The 27,277-nt window shown below is 36.7% G+C and overlaps 1 protein-coding gene across 2 annotated transcripts in view; it reads right to left on the bottom strand.

Annotated features, from left to right (window-relative positions):
• Positions 1 to 27,277, bottom strand: part of dennd1b (DENN/MADD domain containing 1B) — a 187,514-nt gene that overhangs the window by 97,548 nt on the left and 62,689 nt on the right. For both annotated transcript variants that reach the window (XM_056448448.1, XM_056448449.1), the window contains exons 4-5: positions 3,803 to 3,852; positions 2,785 to 2,904 (exon numbers count right to left, since the gene is read on the bottom strand). In XM_056448448.1, coding sequence (XP_056304423.1) covers positions 2,785 to 2,904; positions 3,803 to 3,852 — 170 coding nt within the window. The remainder of the gene's footprint in view (positions 1 to 2,784; positions 2,905 to 3,802; positions 3,853 to 27,277) is intronic.

The raw sequence follows: 27,277 nt of genomic DNA, 5'->3' as shown, positions 1-27,277 counted from the left end.
CTAATAATTCTGACTTCAACTGTATGTGTGTGTGTGTTTGTAGACATAAGTTTAGAAATATATATGTATGCATGTATGTGTGTGTGTGTGTGTGTGTGTGTGTGTGTGTGTGTGTGTGTGTGCGTGTGTGTGTGCGAGTGCGCGCACATGTGTGCAAGAGAGAAATAAGTTCAACTCCATGAATTAATTAAAGTAATATCCTAAGTTAAAACGTAACTTTCTCTAGATCTTTTGCTCAGTTTGACCATATTTTTCCCACACAGATAACATAAACAAAAGAAATCTGAATTCTGAAAAAAAAGAAAAACTTTGAATGCATTTTGTATTATGAATGAAGGAAGCCATGCAAACTACTCAGAATGCATAATGAATTTTATACATCATATGTCAAATGAATTAGCATGTAAAACTCAGTGAAAGGGACAGGGGAGACTCTAGCTAATTGGCAGCAGGGCTTCATGCATAATTATTGGCGAAGCGTCTCCGGCAAACCTCTCTGTGCCTGAATAACGAGAGGAGAGCAAGAAAAAACAAAAAGAAAAGAAAGGGGAAAAAAAAACAAAGGCCAAAGGCTGGAAGAAGGAGGAGAGATTTCGACAGCAGCTCATAATGACGATGATAAACCTGCGATTGTCCATCAATACTGTGTAGACAGAGAGGAAAAAAAAAGTGATGCATCCCAGTTGAGCTGCTCTGAATTACTAAATGTATTTGTATTATTAAATACAGTGCTTTTTCGTTTATGCATGTCTCCAGCTTTCCATTCTCAATGGAGAAGCTCACACTGAAAATATGAAAGCAACTGCCATCATATTTTAATCTTGAAAACAAACAAAAGGGCTATTTTTTAATCTGTTTATTAGTATTCCATTAAGGAGACAGATTGTTTGAGACAAGAATATCTTAAGAAATGTCTCTTATGAAAATCAATCAATAAATAAATAAATAAACAACATATATATATATATATATATATATATATATATATATATATATATATATATATATATATATATATATATATAGTTGAAGTCATAATTATTAGCCCCCTGAATTATTAGCCCCCTTGTTTATTTTTTCCTCAGTTTCTGTTTAACGGAGAGAAGATTTTTTTTCAACACATTTCTGAACATAATAGTTTTAATAACTCATTTCTAATAACTGATTTATTTTATCTTTACCATGATGACAGTAAATAATATTTGACTATATTTTTTTCAAGACACTTCTATACAGCTTAAAGTGACATTTAAAGGCTTAACTAGGTTAATTAGGTTAACTAGGCAGGTTAGGGTAAATAGGCAAGTTTTTTTATAGCGATGGTTTGTTCTGTAGACTATCGAAAACAAATATAGCTTAAAGGGGCTAATAATTTTGACCGTAAATTTTTTTTTAAAGAATTAAAAACTGCTTTTATTCTAGCCAAAATAAAACAATTAAGTCTTTCTCTAGAAGAAAAAATATTATCAGACATACTGTGAAAAATTCCTTGCTCTATTAAACATAATTTGGGAAATATTTAAAAAAGAAAAAAAAAATAATAATCAAAGGGGGGCTAATAATTCTGACTTCATCTGTAAATATATTATAATATATACTAATATATAAATACCTTATATACCATAAATTATCCGCATGCTTATTACTATTTTCTAATAGTAAACATTATAGCTTCTATCAAATAACGCTGTTTAACAATCTATGATTTATCTAAATGCTTTCTAAAAACAATAAAACAGACATGATATTTCTCAAGAAATGTATTTTAAATCAATCAACCTTTCATGCAAAATCATATTTGAAGAACACATTTTACTATAATGGTGAAATCTCTATGTTTGCATACAAAAGAAATATGACTGATTTTAATGCTAATTAGAAAACAGTCAAGTAACTTAAGCAATGTAAATGTCTGAAAAGTGCATTCTTTCAATTCTAGAATTCTTTTGATATCTGTTTTCATAAAATAGTATAAATATATATACAGTTGAAGTCAGAATTATTAAACCCCCTTTGAATTCTTTTCTTAAAATATTTCCCAAATGATGTTTAACAGAGCAAGGAAATTTTCACAGTATGTCTGATAATATTTTTTCTTCTGGAGAATGTCTAACTTGTTTTATTTCAGCTAGAATAAAAGCAGTTTTTTCATTTTTTTTTTAAATTAAGGTCAAAATTATTAGCCCCTTTAAGCTATATTTGTTTTCAATTGTCTCCAGAACAAACCATCGTTACACAATAACTTGCCAAATTACCCTAACTTGCCTAGTTTAACCTAGTTAAGCCTTTAAATGTCACTTTAAGCTGTATAGAAATGTATTGAAAAATTAAATATTATTTACTGTCATCATGGCAAAGTTAACACAAGTCAGGTATTAGAAATGAGTTATTAAAACTATCAGTTTAGAAATGTGTTGAAAAAAATCTTCTCTACGTTAAACAGAAATTGGGGGAAAAAATGAACAGGGGGGGCTAATAATTTAGGGGGTTTATAATTCTGACTTCAACTGTAACTTGTTTTCAAGAAATATAGTTTCATGAACCAATTCATCAGACAATGAATCTTTATTATATTATTACGATGATGAGGTTTAAATCTGTCATCATATACACAGATTTTATGATGCAAACTGTCAACATTCCAAAAAGAAAATATAACTTATAACAAATTAATGTTTCAAAACTGAATGAATGAATGAATGAATGAATGAATGAATGAATGAATGAATGAATGAATGAATGAATGAGGATAAAACAAATCAGTCATGTTGGGATTTCTCTTACCTGAGCAAGCAGATGCAGAGCTTGCAGCCGGACGTCAGCCGACAGAACCCAAACCTCTGCTTGCTTTCAATATCTGTGAGCACAAACGTGAAGTTCTGGCCCACCTGAGTTGGAGATACTCTGCAGACCACCAAACAAAAAGCACAATTAATTTCCAAATATATAAAACACACACTACTTTAAGGATATATGATCCAAACACTATATAGAACACCCACTAAAACATCTGCCATTTTATAATCCACAATCATAACTGACTCAAATATTAAAAAGGCTCATCTTAATCTAATTTCACACCCATTCGAAAGCAGAAAGGTGCATTTTGTAGCCTCTAACAACTGAAAGTGACAGGAGAGAGTCTTGGATGTCCACTAGATGGCAGCAATAAAGCTTCAGCAAAACGGGAATGAACTTGTAACACTGCACATAAACTATACAACAGCACTCTCCATTTTTCATTTCCACAAGCAAACACACACACACCTTTATGTGGACTTTCCCATAGACGCAATGATCTTTATACTGTACAAACTGTATATTCTACCCCCATAAACTCAACCCAGTAAACAATCGGCATGTTTTCATTGTCAAAATACTCAATTCTGTGTGATTTATGAGCCGTTTTCCTCATAAATACCAATAAATAGTACATAAAACATCCCCACAAGGTCAAAATGTACTGATATTGTTACACTTGTGGATATTGGACATTAGGAATGTAAGAAATACAAGGCACGCACACACACACACAGGCTGTCTGTGAGAATATTATTGCGTCCACCGGTCAGGACAGGCATTGTTTGCTGGTTTGATGAAGGTTTCGTTTATTCCGGCGACGTTTAAATGAAGGGTCTGACATTAGGAACAGAAGTACGGAGGTGTGCGGCTCCACCCTGTGAGTTATTTGCGACAGCCTCTTGAGCATGTGTGAATGCGTGTTGTATAAACAAACATCCTCGTCTTTCCCAATTCACACATCGATTGGCTTATTTGCTGGGAAGCGAGAGGGATGTCCTACCTTTCCACGTCAAATGGGAAGCAGAACTTAGGCACTGTCTGCAGGACCTCCTAAAAAAGAAATGAGAGAGGGGGAGAGAAAGAGTGAGACACACACACACACACACACATACTACAGACCATTCAACGGATAAGGCTTAATTAATGACTTGAAGATGACATGACAAGAGGATTATGTGATGAACAGATGACATGCTGCTAGGGCGTTTCTGTGAGGTTGCTAACAAGTTCTGAGTGCCTAAAGTCGGTGTGAAAGCAAAAATTTTGAATGTTTATCTTGCTAGGGCACATTGTTCATGTTTAGGAGAACACTTAATCCATGCTTAAGTTAATCCAGTGAAAAAAAATTGGTAATCTTCAAAGTCTGACTATGTGTTTCTACGTTTGGAGCGGTGGTCCTTTATTGTTTACATCAGTTTGAACACTTCAGCCACAATATTCTTAACCACCATTACTTCTAAGGAATGATGACCAATAAGTACCAACAAATTCAAGTATCTGTGATGTTATGGTAGCCAGATATTGTTCTGCTATAAACATAAAGGAATTTCCGCCCATTTTTGTGTGTATTTAGCTGTGTGTTGTGTTTTTAGTAAAAAAAAAAAAAAAAAGTTTAAAAAGCCTAAATTCAAGTCTCTTTGATGTTATGGTTGCCAGATATTCTGATATACGCTTAAAGGAATGTTTGTCCATTTTGCTTTGCGTATTTAGCTGTGTGTTGTGTATTTAGTAAAAACTGTTTTAAAAGCTTAATTCCAAGTCTTTATGTTGTGGTTGCCAAATATTATTCTAATATAAGCTTAAAGAAATTTCTGCCCCGTTTTCATTGTGTACGTAGTACAAAAAACGTTTAAAAACCCTAAAACCAAGTCTCTTTATGTTATGGTTGCCAAATATTATTCTAATATAAGCTTAAAGGAATCTAAGCCCATTTTGTTTTGTGTACTTAGTACAAAAAAGTTCAAAAAGCCTAAATCCAAGTCTCTTTGATGTTATGGTTGCCAGATATTATTCTGCTATAAGCTTTAAGGAATTTTCGCCCATATTGTTTTGTGTATTTAGCTCTGTGCTGTGTATTAAGTCAAAAAAAAGTTAAAAAACCTAAATCCAAGTCTCTTTAGTTTTATGCTTGCCAGATATTATTCTGATATAAGCTTAAGGGAGGCGAAGCAGTGGCGCAGTAGGTAGTGCTGTTGCCTCACAGCAAGAAGGTCGCTGGGTTGCTGGTTCGAGCCTCGGCTCAGTTGGCGTTTCTGTGTGAAGTTTGCATGTTCTCCCTGCGTTCGCGTGGGTTTCCTCCGGGTGCTCTGGTTTCCCCCACAGTCCAAAGACATGCAGTACAGGTGAATTGGGTAGGCTAAATTGTCCATAGTGTGAATGTGTGTATGTGTTTCCCTGTGATGGGTTGTGGCTGGAAGGTCATCCGCTGCGTAAAACAAATGCTGGATGAGTTGACGGTTCATTCCGCTGTGGCGACCCCTTTTTAATAAAGGGACTAAGCCGAAAAGAATGAATGAAGCTTGAGGGAATTTTCGCCTATTTTGTTTTGTTTATTTAGCTGTGCGTTGTGTATTTAGTAAAAAAAACATTTAAAAAGCCTAAATTCAAGTCTCTTTGATGTTATGGTTGCCAGATATCATTCTAAAATACGCTTAAAGGAATGTTCGCCCATTTTGTTTTGCGTATTTAGCTGTGTGTTGTGTATTTAGTAAAAAAACTGTTTAAAAAGCTTAATTTCAAGTCTTTTTCATGTTATGGTTGCCAAATATTATTCTAATATATGCTTAAAGGAATTTCCGTCCATTTTGTTTTGTGTACTTAGTACAAAAAAAGTTTTAAAAGCCTAAATCCAAGTCTCTTTGATGTTATGGTTGCCAGATATTATTCTGCTACAAGCTTAAGGGAATTTTCGCCCATATTGTTTTGTGTATTTAACTGTGTGCTGTGTATTAAGTCAAAAAAAAGTTTAAAAACCCTAAAACCAAGTCTCTTTATGTTATGGTGACCAAATATTATTCTAATATAAGCTTAAAGGAATCTAAGCCCATTTTGTTTTGTGTACTTAGTACAAAAAGTTTAAAAAGCCTAAATCCAAGTCTCTTTGATGTTATGGTTGCCAGATATTATTCTGCTATAAGCTTAAAAGAATTTTCTCCCAATATTGTTTTGTGTATTTAGCTGTGTGCTGTGTATTTAGTCAAAACAATTTTTTAAAAAGCCTAAATCCAAGTCTCTTTTTATGTTATGGTTGCCAAATATTATTCTAATATAAGCTTAAAGGAATCGAAGTCCATTTTGTTTTGTGTATTTAGCTGCATGTTGTGTATTTAGTACAAAAAAAGCCTAAAACTAAGTCTCTGTGATGTTACGGTTGCCAGATATTATTCTAATATAAGCTTAAAGGAATTACCGCCCATTTTGTACTGTGTACTTAGTACACAATAGTTTTAAAAGCCTAAATTCAAGTCTCTTTGATGTTAAGGTTGCCAGATATTAATCTGATATAAGCTTCAAGGAATTTTTGCCCACTTTGTTTTGTCTGTAATTTATGTTAATCAGAGTTGTTAATCAATGTGATTAATGTTTTTAATCATTACTAAATGGCTGTGCATCCTCTCAGGTAAAAATATTCTGGTTCCTAGAACAGCTTCCAATGCAAGTCTAAGGCAATGGTCTCACACTCTATTCCTGGAGAGCCGCAGCTCTGCACAGTTTGGCTCCAACAACCTCCAACTCACACCTGCTTAACAGTCTCTAGTAGTCTTGAACACCTTGATTAGTTGGAACAGCTGTGTTTGATTAGGGTTGGAGCAAAACTGTGCAGAGCTGCGGCCCTCCAGGAATCGAGTTTGAGACCTATGATCTAAGGGTTTTTAATCAGGTTTTTGTGAATGGATTATTTGACAATACACATTTTCTCAACAAAAAAATGCATGGTGGTGAAAACTGTGTTAATCAGATGATAGAGTTTCATTTCAAAATAAATAGTTAAATTGGGATTTTTTTGATTTGTCAGATAAAAATTCTAAGTTCAACAGACTGTTAAAGCGACTTTTCTTAAACCACGTGGTTTGCAGCAGAAGCAGTCAGAGGAAATGGTTCACATAAATATCTGTTAAGCATAACCATAGCTGTAAAACAAATGACCAATCACCAATGGTTTTCTGAAAATGCTTTCCTTGCTAAATGTTTGTGTTCTAGACGGTTGCTGGTGGCTGCATCTTGCCTCAAGAGTCACAATTCTCAACTCCATAATACTCTGGCCCCTAGATATGACGTTTTTAGCACATAATGTATTTCATCTCCCAAACAAATACATCTAAGAAAAAAAAAAGTTCAACGGATAGAAAAGAAAAAACAAGTCTGTTCTCAAACTCCCCTTATATCTCTTTCCCCCTATATATATATATATATTAGGGCTGTACAATACATCGTTTCAGCATCGATATCGCAATGTGGGTATCCGCAATTGTCACAATCGCAAAAACATGCAATGTCCAGTCTGAATTATATTTAATCACTGTATTTATATGGACTTTATATGATATATGCAAAAAACATTTATTTCTTCGAATTTTTGTCTTTTTTTATAGTCCAAATATCTGCATTTCGTAGCAAAAACAAGATTATTTCACTTACCCCACTGGCAGATTTATTCCTTAAAACAAGCAAAATCTCTTAATTTTCAGTAATATCTTCTGACGGTGAAAGCTAACCAATATTTGTATTTGGTCTAAGAATTGATTTTTGATATTTAGACTAGAAACATGACAAAAAGTAAGAAACCATTGTAATCATTCATTTTCTGTACCCAAATATTGTTAGACTCTTCAGATAACTGTCAAATAGTACTATTCAATTATCTTCTGAAACTGTATTCATATCAAAATATTTATTGCAGAAAATAAAATATCGCAATATCAGATTTTTCTAATATTGTGCAGCAGTTCTTTTTCAGAAGCATTAATAGATGAATTAATATCAAAGAAAAACAGCACCGAACAAAAACAGGTAATATTCAAGAGCTGTCGCAGAATTGTTGCCACGGCTTACAGTTTATTGGGCTGAAGTAATTTCTGTTAAAAAAAAATGCTATTAGATATTTTCCCCAAATCGCACAGCCCTAGTATACATATATATTTAATGGCCGCATAACATCCCCTGTCAAAATAGCTAAAATAAAGGCAATTGTTTTCAAATCACAAGTCAAACAGATTAGAATAAAGTACACCTTCTGCATGGTTTTGGCTCTTGGGGCAAACTGTGCAAAGCTGTTCCAAAGAACTACTTGTTAAGCAGAAAGGTGGATGGCAAATGAATGTGCAAACGAATGGATTTAAAGGGAAACTCCACCAAGCTAATGTAGAGGGGAGGGTGATCAGAGGCTAAAATAATTAGCGGCCATTAGCTCATTGATCGTTTCGCTTGTGGTGTGGGGACGACGGAGGTGACAGCAGATTGTTGGGACAATGGCTCAGCAGCACCAGGGGTTTAGAGCAAGAAAGGTTGGGAGTGTGTGTGTGTGTTGGGGGGTGTGTGTTGGCGAAAGGAGGCCCAGCCTTTGGGGTTTTACCTTACTGCACAGCCCCAAAGGGAGAGTCCTAGCACCAGCAGCATATGGATTTCCATAGCCATATGGGTTAGCCACGTCTGGCCAGTCCTGCACTGTAGACTAGCCATGGGGAACTGCCAGTGATCCCTTGTTCAAAGTACAACAAGCTGCGACCATTCAAAATGAACAGCAGCTGGGTAGCTCAAATGCAGCTTGCACATCCATACCTGCGCTTTAAAACAAAATTAATCTTTCAGCGTGCATGTGTGAGTGTGTGTGTGCGCTGTGCAGCGAGGGTGTCTGTTTTTATTTGCGTATATATGCAGGCGCGGATGATGACTGGTTGCTGTTTTTCTCGGTGGGAGGCGGTGGTGCTGATGGGGGAAGACAGAGTGAGAGAGTTAGTATGTGATACAGAGAGCGGCGAGGAGATTGAAGGCTCTGGCAGGCGAGAGAGGAACGTTGGCAGCGGCAGAAACATCCTCGCCGTGTCGTGGCGCGGCGGATGACTGTACGGCAGTAAAGCTGTCACGCGCACACAAGCCTGATGCTGCCGTATGTGACTGCTACTATCATTAACTCCTATAGGCGCTTCCCCCAAGTGTTTATGCCAAGCTGTGCCACGCTTTTGCAGAAGCGTATGCAAACGGATGCTACGCAAATAAAATTGTCTCCTTCGCAGATGCAGAAGTTGTCGCTGGTCCAACGCTGGCCTGCTTGACGCCAGTCAACACCGGTCCCTGCTGTCAATCAGAGCCGCTTGACAGAAACAAGCAACGGAATTCACAGTGGAAATCACGTTCGGACTAGACGACAGACAGTTTTTGTAACAACATGCAAAATTTATGCGGTCCTAATTCTGTGCATGATGAAAACAGTCTAAAGAATTAAATGAGACCAAGAAAATGCATAATTAAGACTACTGAAACATCTGCCTTTTGGTGATATGACAGAGTAAAAATACACACAAAACATAAAAACTTTGTGTTTTGCAGAAAATGTCATGCAGTACATGGTTTCCGCTACATTTATTCTTCCATGGCGGGGCGCCACGCCAAAATTGATCCTGCCACAGCATCATTACAACTTCTCATTCAAAACATTGTTGTTGTTTTTTTAATAGCGGATGATAATCGCACCAAAACGTAATTATAACAGCGCAAACTTTTCTGTAACCGCTATTTGTTTAACTTTTTAAGGTTAAAAAAGGACTGACTGGTGCGTGATAGCTGTTTCACTTTACTGCCAGGATAATGGCACTCTGCAGGTCTGTTGAAGACATTCATTAATATTCGTAGCAATTCTAATAAATGTTGGAGACATACTTGTTACATAAACACACTAAATCGCACTTCAGCAGCGTTTATTTGAGAGCGCACAAGAAGATCTGCGCTTGAGCACTGAGCAGCGTATATTTGAGTTTTGTGTATATTGTGAGTTTTGTGCACAAGCAGAAGAAATCATCGCGCAAGCAAAGAGGTTTGCATGCTCGTAGGCTATTACATAAATGCGACCTTGAATTGTAATACTGTGCTCACGACGTTTGTCATTGAAATAACGCCACAGGTAGTTGGTAGATCTGAGTAAAAAAGGCCTGCCGCCACAGCTAAAAAAAATCCTAGAGGAAACACTGAAGTACATGATGCCAAAACCTCCATTTTAGAGGCGAACGTCTTCTGTAGGGATGGCTACCGAAACGATACTTTATCTGTACTACATAAAAGACCGAAGTATCGATAAGGTCTGAAGTTAACGGTTCTGCTATAAGTACTGGACAATTATTGCTGAATAAACATTACTTACAGTAGAATAATTTAACTGACCAACTTTTTCTAATTTGTAATATTTAGTAATTATCTGCACAGTTGGCAATCTCACATGAGAAATGCGTCAAAGTATAAAAACCTTCACAGTTCTCGGCTATGTGCGCGCCAATGACTGTAAAAAAACATGGATGACGCAACACGCTTTGAATGCAAAACGCCTCGTGATGGGCGCAAACTGTCGCAAAAAAACTGCTGAACATGCTTGGCCATGCGCAGAAAGACTACCAGATGGAGCCAGAGGTGGAGCCGAGGAATCAACCAAATGCTAGTACGTCAAATAAACCACGCATCCCGGACTGCTCAATTGACCGTATTAACACATACACACAATTAACATACATTATAACAAAGGTTTTTATTTTTAATTAACAATCAACAGGACCCAAAATATACACATCATGGACAGCTATTTGTCATGCGGGAAAAATCGTGCATTTATATTAGCAAAGAATACAGCAATCCTTCTAAATATCAACAGTTTTCACATCCAGCATTATGGAAAATAATCATTATCAATTTGTACGATAATCTTTGCAGTATTAATACATCATTGCTACTTTGGTTTATTCAATGCCTTAATTATATCTGGCAAATAGGAATATACATTCATTTGAATATTTATTAGGTGTTTTAAAATAAAAAGCCAACGGCGAATGATGTATATAAATAATACATAACATGTACAGCTCTCTTTTTATATAAGATTCTCTTTCTAGAATGTTTAATACAATTAAATCAGCAAATTCAGTAGGTTTAACTCGATAACATGTCGAAACTCAAAATGTCAGAGACGTCCTTTAAATCAAATTCGAATAACGTTACAGGAGATCGTTGTGGAGATAGGCATATCTATATATAACATTACATATACATACAGTACATAACATTAGTTTTGTCTTCCTAATTATTATATTAGGCCCATAAAAAGAATGACTGGTAGATAACGATCACCTGTTTTCCCCGACATGATAACGTTTAGCTTGTATCAGCAAACAAAAGCCCACATTTAACCGAATAAACAATGATTCGTCAGATCCTGTAGGTCAGAATGTATAGTTTACTGTTTCGTTGTTTCATTTTACTCATTTCATGGAAAAAGAACACAGAAATCGAACATTGATACTTCAATCTTTTCCCGAAGCTCCGACGGCCTGCTTAGAGAAGCTGTCAATCACAACTGTCAATCACGATGACACGCCCCGTTTTTATAGCATTAAATTACTGGCTACAAACATAATGTTTACTACAATGAACATCTTAACTTATATCAGCTTGATAACCAGTGCCTCAATTGACCAAACCATCTTTCGGAATATGTCATTGCAAGTATAATTAATTTTTTAAATTGGGCTCAGGTCTCGTTAGTTAACATGGGGGAGGCAGGTTTTATGACTTCTACTGCAGCTAGGCCCAGGGGGCGATCTAATGGCTGGGAGCATCACTTGGTGCGCACACTTTGCGGAGGCTCGGGTTAAGCATACACACATTTCTTGCAATACAGACTCACGCACACACAACTCGCAAGCTTGCGCTGTGAACCAAACGAGTTGTATTTTCCAAGAGGACATCGCCAATGTCCGTTGCAACAAAAGTTGTTATTTCAAAGTTGTTTTCTTGTATAAGCAGAAACGCAACCACTTTGGCTTAGTGAGAGTATCTTTCAAAATGCATTAATTGCAGAAAGACAAATTAAAAGTTTTTGACTGGCTAGCTACTAATGGTAACGTTACATCATCCACACCATTATGCCAGCAGTCAATCACCTAAAATAGTATAACAGTGTTTCCTCTAGGATTTTTTCCAGCAGTAGGGGCAGGCCTTTTACACAGACCTACCAACTAACTATGGTGTTATTTCAATGACAAATGTCAAGATCGCATTCATGTAAATACGAGCATGCAAACCTCTTTGCTTGAGTGCCGATTTCCTCTGTTCGTGCACAAAACTTTTTGCATGCCCTCAAATATACGCTGCTCAAGTGCAGATTTTCTTGTGCGCTCTCAAATAAATGCTGCTGAAGTGCGATTTAGTGCGTTTATGTAATGAGTATGTCTCCAACATTTATTAGATTTGCTGGGAATATTTATGAATGTCTCCAATAGACCTACAAAGCGGCATTAATGCGCCCTGAAGTAAAGTGAAAAAAAGTTATAAACTCCAGCAAGATAAATTCATTGTATAGCCATAGACCTTTATCTATCAAGTATAACTATGGAAACTGTGTTCATCTTAACTGAAAGCTACTTCGTGTTTGCTGGCCTCACGCATCGCACAACCCTGTCTGTCAGTCAGTTAGTCAGCAAATAACAAAGAACGCACAGCACTACTAGGGTTAGAGAGCAGTTCACGCTGTTATAATTCACTTACCTTATAATATGTTTTGGTGCGATTATAACCCGTTATAAAAAAAAAAAACGACTGAATGTTTTGAATGAGAAGCTGTAATGTAGCGTGGCGGGATGAATTTTAGTGTGGCGCCTCACCATGGAAGAATGAATGTAGCGGAAACCATGTATAATATTAATAGTTTAATAAACACACACATTCGGTTACAATGAAAACAGTATTTTTTCTGCAGTAGCCTAAATAAATTATAAACATTACAAATGCTTTTACATCAGCTGTATTTACAAATATAGCCTATGAATAGCCTAATAATCAACTATACATATTAAGAAATTATAAAAAAAAATAATAATAAATGCTCATTTTTACATTGCAACATACTCAACTTAAAGAGGGTATTTTCAACTGCAAGGAGCACAATAAACCAAGAAAGACCAAGACTTCTGCCAGAAAAGGCAAACATGATGATTTTTCTCCAGAAGAATGGTTAAAAACTGAGTCATTTTCCTTCAAACCATTGTACATTCTTTAACAGAAAAGTGTTTTACCATTATTGGTTTCGTTTTATTTTACATTAAAAACTTAATAATAAAATAAAGTGTTGCTAATTCTTTTCAATTTGTTTTTTCATAAAAAAAAAATTAATTAAAAAAAACACTACAAAACTACTGATAAGAGCCCTTAAAGTACCAAACCGGTAAATGGTATCGATAAAAGTAGTAATACCGTTAAAACCTAATAGAAGATGCTAAAAACTCTTTTAGGACTGCATATTTTAGATTCTGGATTATTCTAATGTGTTAATATTTGAGATTTTTATGCATGTTTAATTTCTCTGTTGTTTTAGAAAAGAGCATTATAAATGAAGTGTATTATTATTATTATTATTATTAATATTATTATTATTACCCATCCCTAGTCTTCTGAAAGAATTTGGGGCGCAAAAGGTGTTGAAAAAACATCGCAAATACTTTTATTTGAACTAGACGAAATTTACCATTGACTTTAAATCCATTCACACCCATTGAAACTTGTGCAACTCTGCTTCCGACATCCAAGGGAAACATTCTCCTCCAGCTTTCAGGAGATCCAAGTCTCTGCACGCATGTGCACTACACACTTCTTTTTTCCTCTTTCCATTTTATTACTATTCATCCAGGTGATCAGGGGACTTTACCAAAGCGTGCTCAGGGAGGAGAGTCGGATCATGTAAAGAGGTGTAACGCGAGTTGGTATCGTTCCTGTTGTTTGCTTGTACTGTTTTTTCCCCTCTTTCCCTACCTCCCTCCCAACCATTTTCCCAAGACAAAAGAATATAAAACAGCTAATGCATTTACAACTCACTGGAGGAGGCAGGGTGAACTCTGCAGGCTGCATTATTTATTTACTGTTGAGACAGGGATATCACTCAATGAGACAGCAGTCTCCATTCCCCCCTGGTCCCACTGCGGAGGCCTGCAATCACAGCTTCTCCTCTATCACTATCTCTCTCTTTCTCTCCTCTGCTGGCAGCATTTATTACCACCCCACGCTACCAGGAGACACTACCGCTCCCTCTCTGAACTCCCTACAGAGGAAGGGAGCTTCTCCTGAGCTGGATGGGAGCAGAAGATCCAGCACTGGCATCAGTGGCAGCAGCAGATATCAGGGGATGTGCTGCTATGCACGAATTCTGCATAATGACGACGTTCACACTGCAAGCCAAAGGGGGGATTCTGATAGTGTGGGTGCAAGATCAGAGACAGAAAGGTGGAATCATACCCAGATGTTATCACAGTGTCAAGTACTTGGTATGAAAAAAGAATATAAGGATGAATATAAGTGTATATAAGTGACGAATTTCCAATTTCAAAACTTGTTTATTAAATTTGATTTAATAAATAGATTAATGTTCACACGTACACGAAGATCATGTCCGCACGTACACGAGTATTTTTATAAGTGGAATTTTCCCTGCTTTATTTTATTTTTTTTTAATCTCTGTCCACATGAAAACACAAAAACGCGCTGTGCTGCATGTTATGGGATTGCCGAAACACCAGGTGGCGATAATGACCTTTTTATACTCAGTTTACGTCAAACAGGGAATTAAGTATACTTCATGAGTAAATTGCATTCAAGTCAACGTAAACGTGAGTACAGAGGCAGATTACCATCCCATGGTTGAACAATGCGAAATACACGATTCATTTGCCGCGAACGTATTGGCCAATCAGAGAGAAGAAAACTTTTATACTGAGTTTACATCAAATGGGAAATTAAGTATTTCATGCGTAAATTGTATTCAAGTCAATGCATACGTGAGTACAGAGGCAGATTACCGTCCCACAATTGAACAATGCGGAATACGCGATTCATTTGCCTCGAACTTGCAGAACGTGCCTCATTAACGTCTACTGTGTTTGGAGTGAACTCAGCCGTTTTGACCAATCAAAGGAGACAAAACAGCGCGCATGGTGACGTCATGAAGCTAAAACTAAAGTTTTAGCATCCACGTGACCACACTGTACGCAGAGTGGAATTTATTTGCCCTGGCCGGAGTTTGCAGCAAGCTGCAGTTTCAGTCACCTGATAAAGTTGTCACAATACCATTAATTAATCTTACGATACTATACCAGCTGAAGTATCACGGTACCAAGTAGTATTGCGATACTATAATTCCTAACTCAAATTATAAAGAAAATAGTCAGAAATACTATATTTTATGTAATAATGAACCTACTTGAATTTAATTCATAACTCCCATAAGGCCAAAAAGTTCATCATTTGCACCTCACTTCCCCTAAAATTTATTCATTCTTTTAATTTTTTTTTTAGATAACTGACAGACAAAAAATACATTAAAATAAATATACAAATTAAATTTGTTACAAAAGAGCATTTTTCCAACAAAATTAGCCTACATGAAGTGGTCAAAAATTGTTTCAATGTTTCCTGTTGCTATTTTGGGTTTTTCATCCATTTAATTTTTTTCAGTCTCATCAGGTAAGAATCAAAAGTAATAAAAAAATTTCACTTTGTGAGTCGTTCTTTTTAAGAGATTGTCACGGTTGTAGCTACTAAATCATATTAACAGGAACAGAAATGAACCGTTCAAACAGAAGCGATAGAAAACATGCAATAGGCTAATTCAATTCAATGAATTTTAGTGACTTTTCCACAGGGAACATTATCTACTGTAGATAAACCATTAATGACAATACTACCATTTACAAACTACAGTGGCACCGCAAGTATTTTGGAGCATAGTATCATGGTACTACTATAGTACCGGTAAACCTATCACCTGAGACAACATTTTTTGTGTGGACAAACAACCAAACCACCTTTAAAAAATGCGGTTCTGAAAATACCTGTATTCGTGTAGACTGGCCCTAAATATGAAATTGGCTGAATGAAATTTTTTTTTTAAGCCAGATTTGTTATACTTTTTGATCAGACCTTCCTGATTAATCAGTGTGACATATTCGTTTTAAGGCTGGCCGATTAATCAGGTTGAAAACGCAAATGCAGTTGATACTACAGTACCTGCTATTGTCATGCACATATTATGAGGGAAACACAGGTGTGTGTTCGGTAGTAAATCTCCTTTGAAAGCCAGAGGGCGCTCTTGTGCGGAAATGCCAAACAAAGACATCCAGAAATCATAGCGCTGCATTATAGAGAGAATATTTGACTGCTTTCATATTAGTCAACCTGACTAAGACAATAGAATCATTTAACAGAAGAATTTATTTCAAACACTTGACTGTAGTTTTGAAGTGAGTTTGGAGTAAAAGCATGTTATTAAACGTGGTATTTTCACATGTAGCATTTACGAAACAGCCGTAGTTTACTGAGAATGACTATCATTGTCACAGAATAATTGTTTTCATTTCATTGTCATACAATTAAATCGTTTTCAATTTTAAATGTAATTTTACAGCTTGTCAGTGTACTATTACTCTTAGTAATTGCTGCTCCATCTGAAAGCATGTGCTGGAGTTAAACTAAAATAGCTTTACTAACAAAATATGCAAGAAAAATTGTCTTTAATTAATAACAAAGCTTTAATTAATTTCAGGGTAACAATAAATGAAAGAACAAACAAATAGGTTTCCTACACTAAAAAAGTGGTTGCCTTAAATTATTAAGCTAAATCAAATTAACCTTATGAGTCCATTGAACTTATATTATGTTAACCTGATTTCACTATTACTACCCTACTACAACTTTATCTTTGCAAAATGTGGACTGTTTGAGGAGACTGCTACAATGTTGCATAAATGAGCATTTTAATTTTTTGCTCTATTAACAACAAATGTATCTCTGCCGATGCATTTTTTTTTTTTTTTTTTTTTGCACAATTGAGACTATTTGTCACTGGTTTTCACAAATGTGACTATTTGGCACAAAGTTATTCCAAAAAAGTTGTTTAAAGTCACTCTTTGCTTTAAGGTACAATTCCTTTAACAACTTTTTCTATTAACAAACCATTAACTAGGCCTGTCATGATTTCTATTTTTGTTGTACGATATATTGCACCCAAATATACTGCAATAAATGATATTATTGTCATTTTAAGACCATTTTATGCCACTGATAATATAATGCCAGAATGACAACATGATATCATAACAATAAAGTACACTCTTCCAAAGAACACATAATATTTTATTCTTAAGTTTTCATTTAATTATAGTAATTTTAACAATTTAATAATTAGGCATTGGAATCAGAATGTGAAAACACATGTATTAAATAAATAATAATATATGTGCAAGGTAAAAATGAACAGAGGCTGCGATATCTGCTACCAGATTTATTTTCAGTCGTCAGCCACATGAAAATGATGAAAATGTAATAAAGTAATTTATAGTAAATCCTTATAGTGTTTTTCAACCTGACACTGACACCTAGAATAGAGATGTTGCAAAATCAGCTAAAATGTTGCTGGAATTAGTTTTTATGTATGGGCGATATATTTTGCATTACCAAAAATGATTGTTATTATGACCTTATGTTGTGCGGTAAGTTTACATATTGATTATTGTGACCGGTCTACCATTAACTATGACTTTTAGCTCAATAAACTCGTAATTTTAGTTAATTAATAGTTATTAATGTAGTAGGTGGGTATTTGTATTAGGTAGGATTACGGATGTAGAATAAGATCATGCAGAACATGTATGTTTAGAAGAACTAATAAACAGCCAATATCTTAATAATAAGCCACTACTTAATATTGAGAATCGATACTTGGACTAAAGTGTTACCCAAGTCATTCCTTCATACACTTATTCATTAAGTTCATCAATAGGATGCAATTAAGTGTACATGAAAGTTTTAATAATGGGCAATGTTCATCCCAACACCAAGGAACGGTAAATGTAAATGTGCTGGAAAGTTAAAATTTCCTTCAATGGCAGCTATTTTACAAAATAGTGAATGTATTTCCTGTATTAACTTTTATTTTTAAACTCCAAAATATGCCTCTATATAAAACATATCTGTGTCACATCTGTGTGGCTGAGGGGGGAAAAAAAAAATCAGATACGGGGGCCACATTCAGCTGCAGCATGAACGTAGCCAATGTTACTAGGTGACGTGAATGTTAGAGTTGAATATTTAGATGGGAACAGCAAGACAGGATGGGAGGGAGAGAAAAAGAGAGGAAAAAGAAAAGGGAGAGAGAAAGATGTTGTGAGCGGGAACTAAGCGGTGCTCCGGATGAGCGAGTGAAAAGCATTTCTTCATTCTGTCAATACTGGAATGAAGGTGTGGGGAGGGGGGGATATGTGGAGAGAAAGAAAAAAAGAGAAAGAAGGAGTGAAAGCATGAGAACTGAGAGTTATAGACAGGCAGGCAGACAGACGGAGATAGGATAGGAGAGAAAAGAGAGACAAAGTAAGAGAGAGACAGGAATAGAGAGAGAGACAGCAACTCCCCCTTTTCTCTCTCCAAGCTGGTGGGATTCCTCCCCAGGGGTTTCTGTCTTTAAACCTCCATGCTCTTTAAAAATTCTGCCAGCCAGCAGGTCTACACGGCGCTATGGAACTGTCTCCAGCAGGGGAGAAGTGTGTGATTGTGTGTGTGTGTGTCTGAGGAAAGGGAGAGAGAGAGAGAGAGAGAGAGAGAGAGAGAGAGAGAGAGAGAGAGAGAGACTGGCAGAGCCACCATGCTGACGGCACAGAGATCCTAGTGACAGGTTCAAACCCAATCTCCCCACAGGTCAGTGTTCACTGTACCCCCAAACCCCAATTAAGTCCTGCTTCTTCTTTCTGCACATCCCTCTCTCTCTGGGTGTCAGAGAATGCGGCCATAACACATGCAGCGCCCTGTGGTTATTATGACGAAAACGCTACTGGCTCCGAAATCAAATGCATCTATGACTACAAATAGAGTTTCAGACTTTTTTAAAGAAAAATGGGAAAGATGCTCCAAACTTGCTGCCATGGTGTTAGAGTGTTGGTCGTGGCTGCTATGCAGATGCTAAGGTTTGGTTTTATAGTGCTATGTAGTTGCTTACTGATGACAATAAAACTCTATGGGATTTCCATTTTTTATCTGCAATATGAAACCGATACCACTTTTTTTGCAACCAATCCGATCCCGATACTAAAAATTCTGAGTATCGACCGATACAGATCCAATCCTGATACGGTGTCATTTTTTTAAGCATAATACAGTTTCTACAGTTCTGGTGATAAACTCAAATTATATATCTTTTTTAGTAAAAATAACAGACCCATAGGCCTACTGTATATGACAGACGACACAATCTAACTAAAAACATGATGCTTGCTGTAAACTAGGCTGCATTATTTGAACTAGGGTTGGGCAATGTCGACCAATTTGGCATCGTACGATGTCTAATGTGAAACATTGCGATGTAAAAAGCGCAGGGGGGTATCACGAATTAACAACGTTAATATCACGTTTAACAACTATAGTGAGTACATCCTTGATAAACTGTCTGACGTGCACTGCTCACTGGAGCTAAGTCGAGCGCATGACAGTGTGTGTGTGGCTGTGTGTGTGTGTGGTCACGGGATGTGCGTTTTCAGCGGACAGAGGACTGTTCAGAAAAGCTATGTAAAACACCGTGTGGATGTGGATCATTTTCATTATAAAATGGCACGTTAAAGCTTACACGTACAGTATTAGTGTAAACAGGGCATAAGTGTGTATTTTTCGTGAGCGGGTTTGCGACGGGGGCAGGGCGGAGGATCGGCGATGCCGGCTCAGCATTGTATTGTCTAGATGGCATCGTCTATCGGCCCGAGCCTAATTTGAACATTCGTTATGACATTGATCTGTTGTGGTTTGCTTATGTTTGCTTTTTTAATATTAAGATTTTTCTTTGAAATCTGTAATAGGCTACAAATATTGAACATAATTGTTGGTAAAATAACCAGCCTTTTAGCCAAGCCTGATATTAACTGCAGTCTGAGGCCAGTTTTACTTAATAAACATTCGCTTTTCTGTTAATGACAATCCATATTTCTATAATTGCCCGGTCAGCAATCCATATTTCCATAATTGCCCGGTCAGCAATCCATATTTCTATAATTGCCCCGTCAGTTTTACTTTTATTAGTTGAATCAACTACTTTGACCACAACGAGCCAGGCTTTACAAACTATTCGCAGCACTGAAAGTATTCCCCTCAGAAGAATAAACTCAGTTGGAAGGATGACAGAACAGAAACTCATTGTGGGAATAATCTTACAGAGCGGCGCACACTGCATCTGCGCAGCCGGTGCGTGAATGAAGCACCTGATGCATCAATTGAGACACAGCGCGCAGCCCTCTGGTATCTGCTGACACTTTCAAAACTTAGCAGCACAAAGGAAAGAAAGGAGTGCATTGAGAATCTGTCCAATGTATCATTGAGCCTTTTCTAATTTACAAATTTAGGTAGGCCTACTTTGTGTGTGAAGAGCAAGTAATAACCCACACTACTCCATCGTTGCGATCTGCTGATCTAACAGACAAAGCGCAACATGATTTAGAAACAGCAATGAAATGAACTCCTTGCTGCAGGTCAAAATGAAGCCATTTAATGCAAAACTCAAAGCATTTCTCCACTGATTATTTATATTAACAGGAACAAATAGTCTTGGAGAAAGTTTTTTGTGTTGTCACGACCGCGACACGCAGTTTGAATTGTGAATAAATGAAGAATGATTGAAAGGAGGAGCAGAGGGAAGCGCTGAAGTGAACATGAATTTAACCACGTGAATATTCATCTGTGCTTTACATTAGACTGTAGAATGGTTTCAGAACATTTGGGATATAGTAGGGCTACATGACAACTTTGTAGTTCCTTATAATAGGCTACCCTCATGGCTTTTGCTGGCTTATAAATTACACAGAATATCGTGCGCGCGCAAGATTGAATTTGGATGGGTACCATCTGGCTGATACCCGATCCAGCAAAAAATGCGGTATCGAACCAATATGCGATCCAAGTATCGGGATCAGTGCATCCCTATTCAGAATAGAAAAAAGCCATCGTTGTATTTCTATTGACTATTTGAATCCGGTGGTTTTGACCAGTTGGGGTGCTGTAGCGTGAGACTAAATCAGCCCTCCTGATTTGTACCTTCCCATTTTTCTTTCTGATGTTTTGTGTCTGAAGTACCACATTCCTTAAGAGTTCCATAAAAAGAGCTTATAGCTTTGTTGCGATATAAAAAAAAGTTGTCTCTCCACAACTGGTGTCTCCCAATTCATTAAAAAACTAGTGTCTCTTTACAAAATCTCTTAATTGTAGGTAGCGAAAAAAATCTTGCCGTGAGATGTGGTATTTTTCTGCTACCTGAGCATAAAAATGTGACCATCAAATAGACCTTGCAATGTTGTGCGGCTTTTAATTGTCCATGTTTGAAATGCTGTGTCTGCAATCCCTGGTAAGAAATTTGCATTGTCGCATATAGGGGTGAACGCTGAGGTGAGTTGAGATTTACCTTCCATCAGTCTGTTATACTGCCATGGCCTCACAGTACCAATTGTTATTAGGTTGTTACAGGCCATCTTTACAGATTTAAAAAATAACACATTAAGTATATTTGGATATTTGCTTAATGAACTTTTTATATCAAACTAAACCGGTTTGCATTCATCATGCATCCAGTTAGCAATAATACTTAAATGGAAACTAAGCTGGTATTTCCATGTAACTGGAAGGTCAAGCCCACCTACTGAAGAAGGAAGTGTTAAAGTGGAAAGCTTAATACATAAATATAGCCACTTCTCAAATTTATTTTATATTATTGCAACTTTATTTTTGCACAATAGCCACCATTTGGGAAGACTGCAACAATTTTGCATGAATATGAGTACTTTAAAACTAATTTTGGCCCATTAACAACAACTGTAACTATATTAAAGCAACTTTTTGCACAATTGTGACTACTGCACAATCACAAAGCTGTTCAGAAAAAGTTATGGTCACACTGTATTTTAAGATTCAATTTTTCCTATTGACAAATCATTAACTACAAAAAAGCATTAGGAAGGATTAGGGATGTAGAATAAGGTCATGCAGAACATGTAGTTTATAAGTACTAATAAACAGCCAAACATCTTTTAAACAGTCAATATCCTAGAAACAGGCAGACAACACGAAACTACTTAATCGCAAAAATCTTTTTTCCAAATCATTATTCATTCATAAAATCCACATGAAAGAGATGAGTTTTAATAATGGGCATTGTTCATGGAGGTCCACAGATGAATTGTTCACCACAAAACTAGCAATGCGAGTTATCAAAATCAATATGGTTTGTTTCGATTTCATATGTACTTTAGTAACAAAACGAACAACAAAAATGTCAGCAGAGAGAAAACAGCAATAAAGAATGCATCTGCAAAACATAAATAAATAAATAAATAAATAAATAAATAAATAAATAAATAAATAAATAAATAAAATACTATAAATATTTTGATTTTAAAACAGTAAAACGAAAGTGATGACGACTTCCGAGAAGGGAAGATGCAGCATAAAGATACACAATGAAGAAATCAAGACAGTACAGGACTTTATATTCCTTGGTTCAAATATTGACCGAAATGGGGACACGACACATGAAATGAAGAGACGGTTAACCCCTGGACGGAATGCAATGGTGAGCATGAAAGCCATCTGGAAAAGTAATGATATCAGCACCGCAAGGCTAGCCAACGTGACTGTCTTCCCCATAGCAACCTATGGTTGCGAGACCTGAACAATCAAGACATACAGAAGAAAGATCGACGCCTTCAAGTTGTGGTGCTGGAGGAGACTGTTTTGCATCCCGTGGACAGTGAGAATCATCAACAAAGAAGAGCTAGGGTGCATCAAGCCAAAGACCTCACTGGAAGCCAAGATTACCAAACAGAAATTATCCTATTTTGGCCATGTCATGCGTAGCAAGTCACTTGAGAAGGCAGTCATGCTAGGAATGGTCAATGGATAGGAGGAAAGGCTTGTTGACTCGATACTGTCAAATCTGATACCAACATGAGCATGCTCAAATTCAAAGAAGTGGTGATTGATAGAACTGTGTGGAGGGGAATGATACATAGAATGACTGAAAATCGACCTCGATTGAACAGATAATTGATTGAAAACTAGTGAAATAGTACTGTAATGATGTTTTCTATTTTCTTAATTACAATATACATTACTCAATATTATTAATTTCAAAGCTCAATCAAATCAATCGGGAATACACAATGATTACTTGGCTAATTGTTTGCTATAATTCTACTGTCTATATGTCTTTAGGAACCTTCATAAAGGTAAAAAATGTTTAGATCAACTGTAAAATATTAAAATGACAACTGTAATAAGTTCAAGTGCAACTTTCTTATCTCACAATGAACAGTTTTTTTATTATTGAAACCTCTTTATAACTTTGAATAACCTCTGGGTAACTCTACTTTCTGATATCCTCCTATCTTTTAAGTGTAAAGCATTTTGACAATTCAGTTTTAAAGGTGCTACATAAAAATAAATTTATTATTATGATTAGTTTTCATAAATGGCCCAATTTTCTCATAAATTTTCTCATAAACAATTACAACTATTTCTCATAAATGCAACTTTACTTCTTGTAAATGTATCTTTTTGCAACTCTTCCACCAGCTATAAATAGATAGTCTTTGAAATCAATTTTAAAGCTTTAAATCAGAAATAAATTCTGAAATCATCTTTATTTCATATGTCCAACAAGACCTCAAACCGACACAAAATTAATAATACCTGATCTCAGATAAGGCCATGTTCACCCATGACTCGGTCAGGCACTTTTGAGGTGCGATAGCTTAAAGCTTATCTTCTCTAATAGCACCGGTGCCTGATGCAACGGCACATCAATGGGGATAAAATAATCTTCTGCCTTCTCTGGACCCTCAAATCTCCAACCGAGAATCCTTTCATTACATTTTAATCGTATGCTGCTGGCTTGCCGCTTTTGACCCAGCACTACGCGCCTTTAATAAGTGCCGACTTCGCCCCTGGACCAAGGCAAAGTGCTAAAGGGGTAGCTCTTCCAGAGTTTCAAATTGACACAGGGCATTACATTTTCACTTGAAACGAGCCGAGCGGAGCGGGAGGTGGTTGATTTCTCTTCTTTAGCCCTCGTCTTCCTTTTCTTTTTCGCGGCTTCTTGCGCTGACCCTTAGGTGGTAAGAAGCTAATATTCGGTGTGCTGGCACAGAGGTTATTTCTTTCCTGTGCAAACACGCCGTCTGTGTGAGACTGCTTAAGGAAATGTAGCAGGTGATATATTGATCCTCTGCCCACTTAAAGAACTGACAAGTGCGTGACAGGACCGCAGGGACGAGACACGGGGCAGTGTGGATACACAACCTCCACTCTAACCACCGCAAGCCTTCCAACACCAACTTCACCAGGCCTGTGGACACTGGAAACCAGAGTTTACAGTGCTATGCATGAGAAGAGGCTTTGATAAAACAAAAGAAAATGGCCCAAGAGACAAAAATAGTGGTGTGCAAATGAGGAAAATCTAATATTTTAAATTAACACAGACAGTCAATCTGATTTGCACAATCAATGAGCTATCATGTGGTTGCTAGGTGGTTTTCAAAGATATAAGGAGCTTAAAAATCTACCTACAAGTACTTATGATGAAAATTTATTTTAATTTCTAAGAAGCCAAATTGATAATAAAGATTCAGTCCAGTTTAGCTACTTTTCAGCCAATTTCATTCAATCTATAATATATTATGCGTTTGCTAGGTGGTTTTCAAGGATACTAGGTGGTGCAAAGTCAAAAAAGTCTACCTACAAGTCTTTATGATGTAAATTTAATTTTAATTTCTAAGATGCCAATTTGATAATAAAGATTCAGTCAGTTTAGCTACTTTACAGCCACTTTCATTCAATCAATAATATATTATGTGATTGTTAGGTGGTTTCCAGGGATACTAGGTAGTGCAAAGTCAAAAAAGTCTACATACAAGTCCTTATGACATGACATGTATTTTAATTTCTAAGATACCAAATTAATAATAAAGATTCAGTTCAGTTTAGCTACTTTTCAGCCAATATCGTTCAATCAATAATATATTATGTGGTTGCTAGGTGGTTTTCAAGGATATTAGGATCAGCAAAGTAAAGAAAACAATGTCTATCTACAAGTTCTTATGATGTAAAACTGATTTTAATTTCTAAGATACCAATTTGATAATAAAGATTTACTCCAGTTTGGCTACTTTCCAGCTAATTTCGTTCAATCAATAATATTTTGATTTTGAGAGTGTTCTTGAATGGTTGTTATGTGGTTTAAAGTCAAAGCCCATCCACGAGATTATGTATTAAATAAAATGTTCTTGAATAGTCTTATCGTTATCAATAAATGTTTATTTTTAATTATACAGTTATCACACGATAAGAGAATAAATTATCCTCAGTTAAGATATTACAATTTAAAAAAACAGTTGTCTAAACAAACTGCTTGTTTTGTTTTTTATAACCAGGCTTAAGGGTGTTGCACACCGAATGAGCCGTTCAGCACCACGACACTTTATCATGGTATCGACAAGTATTGCACACCAGACGTGCACATTTGAATGTTATTTAACATAAAACTATTCAGATGGCGCTCTGTAGATTGGCAGAAATATGAACAGAGTCCTGAGTTGTAGCTGGGCAGCGTGGACAGCCGCCAGTGTGTGTGCCTTGATAGAAATCCATGTTTAGAATTCTAAAATGCATGGCACAGCATGTCGCCGAGCGGCGTATCTGGTGTGCGATCCCCTATAGAAGACATAATATCAAGATTTGTATTTACCTGCTTAAATATTGGTTATTGGCTTCCAAATTCATATCTAAAAATTCCCATAGAGTAAATAGTGGAATGTAAATTAGAAAAAACATGTAAAGTTGTTACAACATTTAATATTCCAAATGAATTCAATATTATATAGTTGCTAGATGGCTTTGAGGGTGTGTTGAAACGGTTGCCAGGTCATTCATAGTCCAAAAGGAAGAAAAACAGAACAGAATAAAGGCGAAAATGTGTAAAATAGTAAATCCTAACATTCTAAATTAATACAGAGATTCAGCACAATCGGTGGTTTCCAGGATGTTCTGAAATGGTTACTAGGTGGTTCAAAGTCAAAACAGCCCACCCACAGGTCTCTATCAAATTCAGACTACTAATACAACGTACAAACAACAAGGTTTTGCTTAATTTCGAAAGCAAACGCAGGAGGATAGATTCTCCAAACCGCTCTGCGATGAATATATTAATGTGACGGGTGAGCGGTTTTTTGTTCTTAAGAATACACAACTGATATTCTACTGGGCCAAGCTGAGATTCAGCTACATATGCCCGAGAACCGCAGAGCCAGAAACATCATTAATTGAGTGCCAAGTGGCCTGGGGGATTTTCTGCATTTAAGCTGTCAACTCCCATTGGACCACGCGATCGCTTGCTCACTCACTCCCGCTCTCTCTCTCTTTCTCTCAGCTGTGGCTAGAAGCTACATCAAGCGTGTGGAGTCTCGGAGAAATGCAACCACCACCCCCTCACACTCTCTCTCTCTGTTTCTGTCTATCTCTTCCTCTACCAAACCAGGACATCCTCCACTTTAGGCCAAAGACAAGCAATTCCTTTAACGACTGAGGTTTTGTCGCTCAATGCAGATCTATAACCTCACTTTTGGAGGTTTAGGTAAGTTGTCTATAATGTTTAAAATTGGAAAGCCAGCATGCAGTTCTTAATTTCAGTTCAGTAGCTGGACTGAAACTGTGGCTTCAGAAGGAAGCAAAACCAACAAGTGACCAATCATCCTGTTCCACATTCGAAGAGGACGTGAGAGCAGAATTGGAAATATCCCTTGGTTTTTTTTTTTTACTTTTGCAAGATGTCACTTTCTTGATGAACAAGTCAACGTTTGAGACATCCAATGTAATGAAGACTGTTTCCTACAAGCAGCCTCCAGCGTTTCTGGCACTGCTAACAGATAAAACCGAGAGGAGAACACTTTTTTCCGTTCTCAAAGCCCTAAGGTCAGGGTAATCAGATGCCACGGGCAACTTAGCATGGCCTTAGTGACTTGCCCAATGCAAAGGCCAGCTAACTGGAGATCTCTGGAGATCTGAACTGAAGAAAAAAAAAAATCTCCAAAATGAGACGAGTAAGGGATGCCCCATGAGCAAGACAGGAGCCCCCCTCTCAATTCCTCCAGACGATGTTCTCCTCAATCACGGCTCATCTCGCACATGCCCTCCATGTTAAAGCGTTGAAAGCACA

The sequence above is a fragment of the Danio aesculapii genome, chromosome 22 (genome assembly GCF_903798145.1).
Source record: "Danio aesculapii chromosome 22, fDanAes4.1, whole genome shotgun sequence".
NCBI lineage: Eukaryota > Metazoa > Chordata > Actinopteri > Cypriniformes > Danionidae > Danio > Danio aesculapii.
The sequence above is the reverse complement of the archived record's forward strand: the minus strand, read 5'-3'. Positions and strand labels throughout refer to the sequence as shown.